Here is a 13,411-nt window from a genome sequence, read left to right as displayed (position 1 = left end):
AACTACATAAAATTGAATAATAGATGTTCTTTTATCGACATACAAACAATTGAGTGCAACGAAAGATTCATTAATCTTATGGACATTATTATTTTAAAAACACTTTTATATAAGTTGTTGTTATGTCTTTGCATCATACAGATAAATTATATTTATCGATAGAAGAGAAAAAATACTAATAAATCTGATTAAAATAAAATAGTTAATAATAATAAATCTTATTAAAATTAAAAATTGTTCACCACAAATAATATTTATTTATAAAATTAATGCTACATAAAAATATAAATAATAATAAAATACATACCAATTATCTATACATTCCAATTTTAAAAATGTTAAATGGAAAATAATTCTTTTACTATTATTGAACAAGCTGCGCAAAGTGTGAAAGATAAGAAAGATGCAATAAGAGTGAATATGAAATTAAGAAGGTTTTTTTGTAAGCAGGAGTCAAAAGTAGTTATAAATTGTAGATATTATACAGCTAAAATTGCCTAGTCAAGAGGGCACATATAATTATGGTGTGTACAAGTATTACTTTTTTAGTGAACAAGACAAAATATAATTATAGTCATTTACCACTCATCACATGTGGTTAATTAATTTTCGCTTCCTAGTCAGATCAAAGTAATGGTAATGATAAATGAAGATAAGATATTTAGCTCAACACCTATTCAACATTTACAAAACAATAATTTTGTTTTAAGCAATGAATCAAGTGGGAAAATTAAAATATAATAATACGTAGAAAATGAGTTATATTTTTTAATTGAGTTTTTAATGTTTAATTTTTTGTAATTAAGTAATGTAACTGTTAATGTTATTTTTTTCATGTTATCCAGTTATTTTTTATACTTTTATATTCTTATAATCATATAATTTTATTATAAATAATTTTATGAATCCATTCTTTTCTACCTCTTTCCTTTTGCTATCTCCAAATAATTTTTTTCTTAATTCTTCGTGAAAAGTCTATATTTTTCTACTCAATCATAATTCACAGTAATATTGACAATAACTTCAATAATAACTTTAAACAAAATTAACTAACTAATTACACTTTTTTTTTTTCAAAAAAGTGAAAAGTAAAAGTGGTCGGCAAATTTACTTTATAGGACTACTATCTTTACAACATGATAGATTCAAAATATATATATATATATATATATATATATATATATATACCATTATTTTTTATGAAAACTTAAGTTTAAGTTTGATTTTAATATGTCAGCTAAGATATACAATAATATCCGACATGAATTTATATAAAAAGTTACAATTAGAAATTATTATAATGGTACATTTAGTGAACAACGACGACTATATCACATGAATGGTTATAACTCCAAAAAAAAAATGAAATGACAAGGAAATAATAAGAAAGGAAGAAAGGATAAATTATTTATTTTTCTAATCACAATTATTGTTAAAAGGGCTTTTCATATAATACCCAATCAATTATTATGAAAATGACGTTTTATTCTGTAGAAAATAAAATTCCTGAATATTCACTACATTTTTGTAGAAAATAAAATTCCTGAATTATTGAAAATGTTATTTTTATTCCCCTCTCCATTAACTTTTAGCAGTCTTTTATACTCTGAACAAGTGACCCTCTCTTTTCTTTCTATACCACTTGATTAGAATGTCCTCTCCCTTCATTTAAATCAAATAAAGTACAATAAAATGTTGCCATCTTATGATCCAACCATTTCTGCCCAATAATTAAAACGTAACGTAAGACCTATTTCAAAAACCCCTTTTAGTTACTCTCACAGTTAACCAATAATTTCGGTACAATTATAGTATTTCTTTTAGTAATTGAGATAAAATTTATGTAGATTTATGTAGGACTAATTATGAGAACTTATTTTGATATTTTCCCAAAATTTTAATTAATTGACTCTACAATTTAATTTTAATTTAAATAAATATTAAAAATAAAAAGGTTAACATAAGTTAACATATACTAACTTTAAAAAAAAAGATTAAAATTAGACAAACTTAATATTAACTAAACCATCTTAACTATCTAAAAAAATTAAATGAACATTGAATGAGATAAATAAATAAAAAATATACATAAGATTATGATTATAATTTTTAAATAAAGTAATGTTAAGTATGACTATGAATTTTGAGATTTCAGAGTTATATTGACACCTAAAACTCATAAGTCATTTGCTCATAAAAGTTTAAAATATATTTTATTAGTGCAATAATTTGGACTAAAATAAATACAATGTTATTAATACTAATTTAAATAAATAGTAATGTCTAAGTAGTAATTAAGTATTACTTTGGCAAGTGAAAAATAAGGAATCAAACACATATGAGAAGACTAAAAATCTTAACCTTTTTTCACTTTAGACAAGTTTTAATGTGATGGATGTTGTTTGTAACTTGGTGGTGGGGCCATGAAATCGTGTAAATGGAAGAGTACCCTTTAGTTGTGAGCATGTGGCCCTTTGTTGAGGTTGTCAAAGTTGCATGGGAGGCTGTCGATGGTGGCTCTTCGGTTGTGAATTCTATAGTTGAAGGATTACTCTACCTGTGAGGAACTCATGTATGAATGATGGAATAGGTTGGAATTTCAAATTTGAATAACTTACCTATATTTAACTCGTAACTCGAATTATCCATATCCAAATAATTGAAAAATTAAATGGTTGGATTAGATTTTAAAATGCTAAATTTAGATTATGTTGGAGTGATCAGGTTGGATCCGAACTTGATCCAACTTAATCGTTGCTCAATCCTACTAAAGGTCATAAAGTTTTGACCTTGTTCTTAAAAGTTACAACTTCAAGGTATTATGAGAATGGAATCTTCAAAATGGATAATTATGTTAAAGCTTAAAGAACGATAAAACTCATTCATCCATTAACACGAGTTACTTATATCCAAGGACGACTTAGTGGTTCTAAAGGCCTGAAACAAACTTAAGAATGAATCTTTTTTTAGGTCGTTTTTCTTGGAGACCTCAAGCAATTAGTACTAAAAATAAAAATTGAGGCCTTTTTATCTTAGAGACCTAAGTAGTGGCATCACCTCCTTGAGCCTTGAACCGACCCTTCTTGTACCGTAGTTTTAGTTTATGATCTTCAAAGACTTGTTTACCTAACCGAACTCTGATACTTGATTTCGTGATACTTAAAGTTAGTCATGACATACTTAAAGCTGACATCAAGATACTTAAAGTTGAATACATAATAGAGATAAGTTATTTTTGTTTTACCTCAACAATTCCAATAAAAGTTAATTTAGATTTAAAGGAATAAATATTCTAGGCAAGTATATTTGTTCCTAGTCTTTATCCAACATAATCTCAACAAGCATTTTATAATACATATTTAAAATTAAATATAATAACTAGGTTTAATTATGTTTGAAGTCACTAATCAATTTGTAAACTGAAAATTGCTAATAAATTGTTCTGATCTATTGAGTCCTTAACATTTTAAAAATTTTCAATTGAGTCTTTATCATTTAATGGTGTAGTTAACTGTGTGATGTGGCAGTTATCTTGATTGTCACCCTCCTAGAATGTCATCACATAATATATATTTTGTTACAAGAGGCCGTGATATGAGATATTTTCCAAATATTTACTATGTTGAACGAAAATTGTTTTTAAATTTAACTAAAATTATAAAATTAAAAATAAAAAAATAAAAAAGAATAAAATTATAAAAATATAAATATGTAATCATAAAATTATGAAATACAAGATTATATAATGGCGATAACTTAGCAAGGTGACATAACAAGACAATAACCACGTCAACGACTTAAGAGCCACATCACCCAATTAACAACAAAAAATTAATACTGAAACTCAATTCCTCAATTCAAAAAATTAGATATATTAACTATTCAATATATCACAAAAATTCATCAGGAACTGAATTGACACTTTCCAAATTTACGAAAGACTTAAAACATAATTAACCCTCTAATAAATAAATATCTATGATTCCTTCGGGATAATTATTTATACATATTTCACAATCAATTTTTTTTTATTAATATAAATTATTTTATTAATTATATATTATCTTCAATTTTTATATTTCTTTTTATTATTGGTTAAGAATTTATTTTTATAAGTTTAATAACATATTTATTTTAATAATAATCATAATAATTAGACTTTTAATTTTTATAATCATAAGACAAAAGTGGGTGCATGTGTTTTCATTTGTCATATTTAATTTAATGAGTATATTAAAAAAATGGTTAAAATATTTAGTATTCATATTTGTTCGAAAATTTCAATAGGTCACTGTATCTCGTCATATTTATTAAATTCATTCAATTCGGTCTATTTTTTTTTTAAATTGAGTAATTTTGTCTCTAACCAAATTGAGACTAAATTTAACCTTTATATAGATATTATAGTGATATTTTTATTAAATAGTTTTAACAATATTATATTTATTTAAATTTATATTTACATCAAATTTTATTTTTATTTTGTTTTAAAATTTTAAATATATTTACATCAAATCTTCATCACTTTCACTTGTGTTGTCAACCTGAAATTGTAGGGAGTTAACACCAATAGAAACACTACCACGTGATGAACAAAATTGGTTCCACCTCACCCTTACTGTAGAATGGTTCACAAGAGTCTTTAACTGTGTGCGTGGTTGATATGATTGGTGTCCACCCTCCTATAAAAATGGTCTTCATCGATTCCACCATTTTGGTCGTCAATATCCACTAAAGGAAGAATAGGATCCGAGACCTTCTTTCTTTCATTTTTCCTCTCATCAACCACAACTTCTAAATTGGCTAGGGCTCGTCAAAGTTCAGCAATTTGATGTTCTTAGTTTTCAATAACAACCCTAACTTCATCTTTATTTGTGGCTCCACCTATTGTAACATGTTGTGTTTTACTTCTCTTAAATTGATGACCAAGTACTTCATACGCTTCTCTCACTACTGAATGAACAAGCTCTTCCTTTGACACAGAAATCAGGAACTATCTGCCAAATAGGTCAAAAAAACCACAATTCAAAAATCAAACCATAACACATAACTCTAAATAAATAAACCCAATACAACTTACCACATTTTTTTCCAAACTAGTTTTTAAAGCACTGTCACCTACTTTAATATTCATCCTACGTAACAACCTTGGATATTTCTTTCCCACACATGCAGCCTTTCTCTTCACAAATAAAAACTGATCAAAAGCCCAAAGCTGAAACAAAAGAAATACAATATATTTAAATGAAATAAAATAATTAATATAAAATAACTTATGTATGTTCATGTAACTAACTATGGTTCACCTATAATAAATAAACACAACCCACAACATGGAAGTGTTTTCTATGTCTTTGCTTCTTCAAAACCATGGACCCATTTGCACAAAATCCCAACCAAATACTTGTAAACTACACCATCCTAGTTATATTTACCTAGACTTTTCAAATCGTCCACAATTTTGAAAAGTATGAGAAATATTGTTCCATTTCTATTAGGCAAAAGAAAATCTGATATGCCTAATAAAATGTAAAGCCTGCAAAAATTATCTTCACCAACATAGTGAGACTGATTCAAAACATAATTATATATGAGGGTAACAGTAACCTTCTTCTCACTAAAATTCTTCCTAAATACACTATCAATGTCAGCCTCATCAAATCCATTCCATCTCTAATAATCCTTAATCTCAAACCTAAACATACATCTAATAACTTAAATGGCACAACTTTAGAGTTAAGTAAAAAACCACATCTTTTTTCTACCCACAAATTACATAACACGCTAAGAACATTTCAACTTATCTTAACAAACTCATTCAACAAAGTGAACCACCAAAATGGTGTTCCTTCAATACATAGCTTTTGCTCCTCAATTAAGTTCTTATTCAATAAACCTAAATATTTGGTCTTACAAGAATGCCTGAAACAAATCTGCAAAATAACAATAACATATAACCAAAAATTAGATCCAAATATGTCAAAACACAATGAATAGATGTTTAGATGTATCACGTACAACTCACTTACCTCAATTGCATCATTGAATCCCATTTCACTACCTTCACTCTTGTCATTATCATCACTACAATTACTATCTTGACTCTTGTCACTATCTTCACTCATGTCCACTAATCTAAAATAAGGAACATAATACTCAAATCACTTCACAACAATCAAAAGTTAAAAATAAACCATCAAATGTAATCATACAAAACAACACAATCTCAAACATATAAACACATCATCAAAATTAATTGAAATACAAATGTAAAACCCCTAAAATGTAAAGAACAACAATGTACCCTAACAGAACTAAATGAATGACACAACATCCACACTAGAAAATTCGTACCCAAAATCGAAAAACTCACAACCCACAACAATAAAACTTCAACTGCTTTCAATAAGTGTAGGGTGACCGACAATGAACCACGCAAAACCAATGACATATGTTTTCGTCTTCTTCCAATGTGCGGGTCAAAGTTCTGCAACCACAACAAAGATTTAAATGCTTTTAGTGGTTCACGACTTGCATAACATGAAGATCACAATCATAAATAAACACCCAGAAGGGTTTCTGATCAAGCACGAAGGGTTTCCGACCAAGCACGTAGGGTTTTCGACCAAGCACGAAGGGTTTCCGACCAACCTTTGAACAACACAACCGGTGAACCTTGTCGCATACAATAGAGCCTTCGCCAACAATGATTGATTCAGACAACTTTTCTTGCCCACAACTTTTCGTGCGAACTACTTTGCTCCATAAGTTTTTATTTTGTGACCACCGTGAACCGCTAACCTAAGTTGTTATGTTTCTTTACACGAGCTTTCCCCAACCCTTTTTTCACTCTCACACTTGTAGGTAGAGGACAAAAGAGAAGAAATAGGATGTGTTGTAGCCATGTTGGTCTCGTGAAAAAGGTCTTTAATGTATTTGTTTTCAGTGAGGAGAAGGGACTTGTCAAGTAAGTGCTTAAATTCAATTCCAAAGAAATACTCTAGCTGACCAAGGTTTTTTGGAAAAAAGGTAGAGTTTAAGCTGAGTAGTAAGTTGCTAAACGAGAGAAGAAGAGTTGCCTGTGATGATGATATCATCCATATAAACCAAAAGAAATACAATTTGAGATTGATGCTTGTAGATGAACAAGGATGGATCACATTTACTAGCCTGAAAACCAAACTGAATCAGTGTAGGTTTGAGTTTGTAAAAACATTGGCATGGGCTTGCTTCTATCCATAAATAGCTTTATTTAGTTTACACACAAGAGATTTATCAGCAACCTCAAATCCAGGAGGTTGAATCGTATAAATTGTCTCTTTGAGAAGACCATTAAGAAAGAGATTGTTGACATCTAACTAAAATAACTCCCAATGATAAGATAGAGCAAGAATAATGATAATTCCAATAGTAATAGGCTTAACAACTAGAGAGAATGTGTCATGAAAATCAAAGCCAAGGACTTGATGAAAACCTTAAAAACTAACTAAGCCTTATAATTGTTGATGGATCCATCTACATTTTCTTTTATTCTAAACACCTATTTACACCATATTGCTTGTCGATCAGAGGACAAAGGAACTAAATCCCATGTGTGATTTTTTAATAATGCATAATACTCTTGTTGCATAACAGAAAACCAAGTTGGGTCAGACACAACTTATTTAATTCCTTTGGGTTTAGTATGAGCCAACAATAAGGAAGGACAAATTCATGGACAATGAATGTCTGATTTGGACTTGGTTTGCATAGGATGATTATTAATAATTCTAGGAATAGGTTCAATAGGAGCACTGGACTCAAGATAAGAGGGAGAGGGGGATGCATATTGTGACACAATGGGTGACACAAACAAATCAGTATTTTGATTAAGAGGGAATATGTATGAGAAGATACAAGAGATTGTTGTAAGGAACCTGCAACTGAAATAGAATTTGGAGGGGTAAAAGGAGTGAGGGACATTGGTAATAGATCATGATTAAGGTTAAAGTATGGTGAGAGAGAAGAGACAAGTATAGGTTGTTATTGAAAAATATCACAATAAGGAAATTGATGTTCATTGAAAATCACATCTTTAGAAATGTAGATTTTACCTGAAGAGGAGATACATTTATAACCTTTATGAGAGGAAGAATACCCAAGAAAAGCACACTCTTGTGATCTGAAGTTAAGTTTGTGAGCATTGTAAGGATGGAGAAAAGGAAAATAAGCACACCCAAAGGTTCTAAAAAACATGTAATCAGACTATTTTTGAAATAAAATAGTGAAAGTAGTGTTAAAACCCTAATGTTTTTTATAGTGGCTTACTTTACACCTACTCCTTCTACATCTTCGCCCTTTCTCACTTCTCTTACTGAGAAGCTTCATAACACCAATTATCTGTTCTAGCAGCAACAAATTGAACACATCATCAAAACTCGTAAGCTTCAGCATTTCGTAGTCAATCTCGTCATTCCTCCACAATACCTTATCGAAACATATTATCAAGATGGCAAAGTGAATCCTGCCTATGAAGCTTGGGAAGTTCAGGACCAATTGTTACTCACTTGGCTTTATCATTCTTATCGAAATTCGTTCTCTCTTGGGTCATTGGCTACACTCATTCATATCAGGTATGGGACAAAATTAATGAGTACTTTCATTTGCAGACGAAGGCACACATTCGTCAACTTCGCACCTACCTTCGAACCACCTCTCTTGATGACAAAACGATGAGCGAGTTCTTGTCTCAGATTAGGAATCTTGCTGACAAGCTTGCTGGTGTGGGCAATCAAATATCGCTTGCAGAACATTGGATGCTATTTTAGAAGGATTACCACAAGATTATGCCTTTATGATTTTTGTCATCGAAAGCAAATTTACGACACCTCTTATCACTGAAGTTAAGGCTCTTCTTCTCGCCCATGAATATCGCATTGCTCGATTTAACAAAAAGTCCTTATCTCCCTCTGTTAACTACTCACAAGGCTACCGCATCCTAACTCCTTTGATATTGCCACTCGCTCTCATTTTGTTGTTGGATTTGTTCATGGCGGCGGTGGTCGTGGTAGTTATGGAGCTCGGGTGGTAGTAATAAGGGTCATTGTGGTGGGGTACTAGTTGAGGGCGTGGAAGTTGTTTTGCCAACTTCCAAAGTCAAATCTTCTTGAAATATGGTCATACTACTAATATTTGCTTTTATAAGGTTGATTCAAGTTATCAACCTCATGTGTCTCTTGTGCTTTAATATCATCTTAGATTAAAATATTAAACAATGTCTTTATTACTTTCAATGCACCGAAAGTAAAGAACAAAAGGGAACATTTATAGTAGCTACCCTTGTTCAACAACTGTCTACAATGGCGAATCTTCATAAAAAATTTTGAAGGGACCAACATAATATATTTAAAATTTATATATTTAATTATTGCTATTAATTTAACTAAAATATATATAATTGAGTATTGAATTTCTCCTTAGAAAAAAATGAAACTTTTTAAGTTATATTTGATATATAATCCATTTTAAATAAATTTTTCTAATTTCACCTCTTTCACTTTTTCACTTATCGGATACTCTCATATTTTAGAATGTTTCCTGATTAAGTTTAAAGAATTAATATGAAACCCCTACCTATAATTCTTCAAATCTTAAGAAATGATTTCTCTAATTCAATCATTGGATCTTAGTATCATGTTTGAAAATATGTAAAGAAGGTAAAAAAGTAAATCTATCTTGTTTCCATCTTCACGGATATCTTTCCTTCTCTCACTTTAAAAAAATAAATCTATTATTTTATTTTTCATCAATATACTTATTTAAAAAAAAATAAGACTAAAAATAATTTATCAAAATTTAATCGAAAATTAAGAGACTTAAATACTAAAAAAATTATATGATAATCAAGCAAAAACTAAAAAATGGTTAAAAAAAACATATATTATATAACTTTTACTTCTATATTCATAAAAATATAAATATACCAAAAACTTATGAGATGAAAAAACACTGACTATTAAATTAATATTTCACTATCAAGAGTATCAAAAGACAAGAGAGAATTATCTTTTTATCTTAAAAATGCAAGAGAACACATGAAAAAATGAGAGCATAAAGAATGAATTTGTGTCTAACTTCCTTTAAAAAAAAACAAAAGAAATCATGCAAAATTGAAAGATGAGTAAAATATGTGAGAGACTTAAAAATGAGAGAGAACATAAAAAATATCTTAATAATTTTTTTTCTTTATTATATTTAATTTTATGTTTTATTATTTATTAACATTAAATATTTACTAAATATTATACTTTATAAAATAAAAAAAATGGAATATACTTTTTAAAAAAAATTTAAAAATTTTGGAGGTAGGCCATTCTCCCTTAAAGATACACAAAAATCCACAACTGACAGTCTAGGTATAAAATCACAATATTACAATTAGCAAAACAAAATCTCATTCTATTGTAATTAAGGGAGAAAAACCATACCATAAAAAAGAAATATTTTTCATATTTTATTCTAATAACAACAGGTATTGCCACTGTTATATTACACAATATTAGCTTAACAAGTGACATCTTTTTATTTTTTATTTTTTTTTAAATATTTAAAATTAAAAACTTAAAAAAATTGGTTTTTTTAAAAAACTACACTCACACATGATACTTTTTTAATATTTTAATATTATAAATTCGTACTAATAAAATCTGATTGCAAAAAATATTTTAAAATAAAAATCAAATAAAAACAAGCATGATAATAAATAATAACCATTAACACGCATGATTTCTGTTATTTGAATTAAAGTAAGAATTATTTTGTCTGGATTAAAGTGGGTTGATTTGTTCGGATATCTATGTGGAATTTTGTAAGCATTTATGAAAGGTGGAGGTTTGACTTTGTAGGTTAGTATGAGAAGGTTGTTTTTGGAAATTGGAACCTGTGGATAAAGTGTGATTTGGGAACTTGGTGTTTCTAGTTTGTTTCATAATAGATGAAGATATCAAAGTTCCACCGGTTGGATTATTCTAGTTCCAGATGAGGATTTTTTCAGCATTCAGCCAAGGACACAACATATTTCCAGTTTGAAACCAAGGTCTGGATGTAACTTTTGTTTCATAAACCTTCTTGCGGGTTTAAAAAACAGACCATAACGAATCAGAGATCTTTGTTCCCTTTGTCTAAAACATCTCTCTGAAACCTTCAAGTAAGCTAGACATGAGGGAAGGGATTCTCTACACCTGCTCCAAGGAAAAAGCATGATAAGAGAATCATCCGGAAGAAAAATAACTCAACCTTGAATTTGAAAAATAAATAATTAAAGATGTGAACAATGGAGAAAATTTTGAGTTATGTTTTGTTTCAGATGAATGAGATATTTATAAGGAGTCATATCAATTTAATTTTTGTGGGAGGTGATACTTTGAAAGATATTTCTTATTGTATAAAATGATAAATGGTCAAAATATCATGACTCTTCAAATAAAATTGAAAATATATCAAACGAAAGTAGAAAAAAAAAACCTAAAATATCATGACTCTTGAAATAGAATTGAAAATAGTAGAAAAAAAATTACTAAAATATATATGGAATTGAACTTTTCTTTATTTAATGTAATGAACATGTTTATATGGAGGATGGAAAAGTGGGTCGTCACCCTAAAATCAGGCAAATCAGGTTGAAAATATTTTTGTTTTGGCTCGACCAGTTTTGCCCGACTAAATCGACATGAACCGAGTTAAATTTTCAGTGCGTTAACCTATTTTTAATGGTTTACCTATCCATCAACAGCGGATCAAAGATAAGATAAAAATTGATTACCTTTTTTAATTTAAAATTGAAATAAAAAATAATTTAAGAAATTGATTTTTCCATTTATATTTTTTAAGGACGCAAATATAGAATATAGTTCTAACATAAATTTTAATCCTTACCAATTAAATTTTATTTATTAGTTAAAATAAAATAATTTAACATAATAATTATTTTATTTAAAAAAATCAGTACATCGCCAAAATAGTGAGAAACCATTTTTGTTTATTAAAATAATAATATAATTTCTACGATAAAACAAAAATCACAAACATATAGTAAGGTAAAACGAAGTTCAAAAACAAAATTAAACTAAAAAAGGAAAGTAAAAGAAATAAGAGTATTTTATGTGTTGAAAAAATTTAGAAATATTAAAATAATCGAACTATGTTATGCGAATTATATATTTGTAGTTTATCTAATATATCTGTGTTTTATTGAGTTCGATAGTTTTATTTTCAAGAAAAGAAGCTTGAAAATTAGAAAATGTAGCCCATTTCAAATGATTCGGGCTTCATAGCTTTCTAATAATCCAGTCCAATTCATGACCAACTCATAAAATAGGATCTAGAACCTTCTCGCAGCTGAGAAGAAATTCCGGAAGATTTCCGAATTTTCTGAAAAAATCTTCAAACATACGAAATCAAAAAAACATTTTTCTGGAAGATACGAGATTGACCCTTGCTTTCATTTAAATACCTCATGTGTCCTCTCAGAAGCAAGTACAAGAAATTCAGTACCTGCTAACAATTCACACCTTTGCAAAGTTGACAACAAAGCATCAGCTAAGGAAAGAAGAGAAAATGTCGCTTATCCCAAGTTTCTTCGATGGTAGAAGGAGCGACGTCTTTGATCCTTTCTCTCTTGACATGTGGGATCCGTTCAAGGATTTTCAATTTCCATCTTCGTTTTCTGCTGAAAATTCTGCCTTTGTGAACACCAGAGTGGATTGGAAGGAAACCCCAGAAGCGCACGTGTTGAAGGCTGATATTCCAGGGCTGAAGAAGGAGCAGGTGAAGGTGGAGATTGAAGATGACAAAGTTCTTCAGATAAGCGGAGAGAGAAATGTTGAGAGAGAAGATAAGAACGATAAGTGGCACCGCGTGGAGCGTAGCAGTGGTAAGTTCTTGAGGAAGTTCAGGTTGCCAGAAAATGCTAAAGTGGATCAGGTGAAGGCTTCCATTGAAAATGGGGTTCTCACTGTCACCATTCCCAAGGAAGATGTCAAGAAGCCTGATGTTAAAGCTGTTCAAATCTCTGGTTAAACTTGAACTTAGAAATCTTAAGCTCTGCTACTCTGCTAAAAGAAGTATGGCGTGTCTGGTAACATTGTTATATATATGTTGAAAATCGGAATTAGTGTGTCTGGTTGTGAGTGATGTTCATGTGTTAAACTTCAAATGTTTTAATTATCGGATACGCTCTTACCTAAATACATTCATGCATTGTGAATAACTCCATCCATCTCTGTCTAAATATATTAACACCCAATTTCAATTTCAATTTCCCATCATGAGAAAACTCGTGGGATAAACATTAACATTACTAGCTGATATTTACTTTAACGCATATTCGACAACATGTTCAGTGTATATTGCTTGGTCCTACAAAGAATAAAAA

At 29.3% G+C, this 13,411-nt stretch overlaps 1 protein-coding gene across 1 annotated transcript; it reads left to right on the top strand.

The window, feature by feature from the left end:
• Window positions 1-12,402: 12,402 nt before the first annotated feature.
• On the top strand, window positions 12,403-13,203 carry LOC114164823 (17.3 kDa class I heat shock protein-like). Its single transcript, XM_028049597.1, has one exon. It carries the CDS (start codon window positions 12,595-12,597, stop codon window positions 13,054-13,056), a length of 462 nt encoding a protein of 153 aa, XP_027905398.1. The 5' UTR covers window positions 12,403-12,594; the 3' UTR covers window positions 13,057-13,203.
• The last annotated feature ends 208 nt before the right edge of the window (window positions 13,204-13,411 follow it).

Source organism: Vigna unguiculata, chromosome 9 (genome assembly GCF_004118075.2).
Source record: "Vigna unguiculata cultivar IT97K-499-35 chromosome 9, ASM411807v1, whole genome shotgun sequence".
Classification (NCBI taxonomy): domain Eukaryota; kingdom Viridiplantae; phylum Streptophyta; class Magnoliopsida; order Fabales; family Fabaceae; genus Vigna; species Vigna unguiculata.
Note: the sequence above shows the minus strand (reverse complement) of the source record. Positions and strands in the feature narration are given on the sequence as shown.

Excerpts from the sequence above, each read along its gene's own strand:
- LOC114164823 (XM_028049597.1), top strand. The coding sequence starts at position 12,595 with ATGTCGCTTATCCCAAGTTTCTTCGATGGTAGAAGGAGCGACGTCTTT.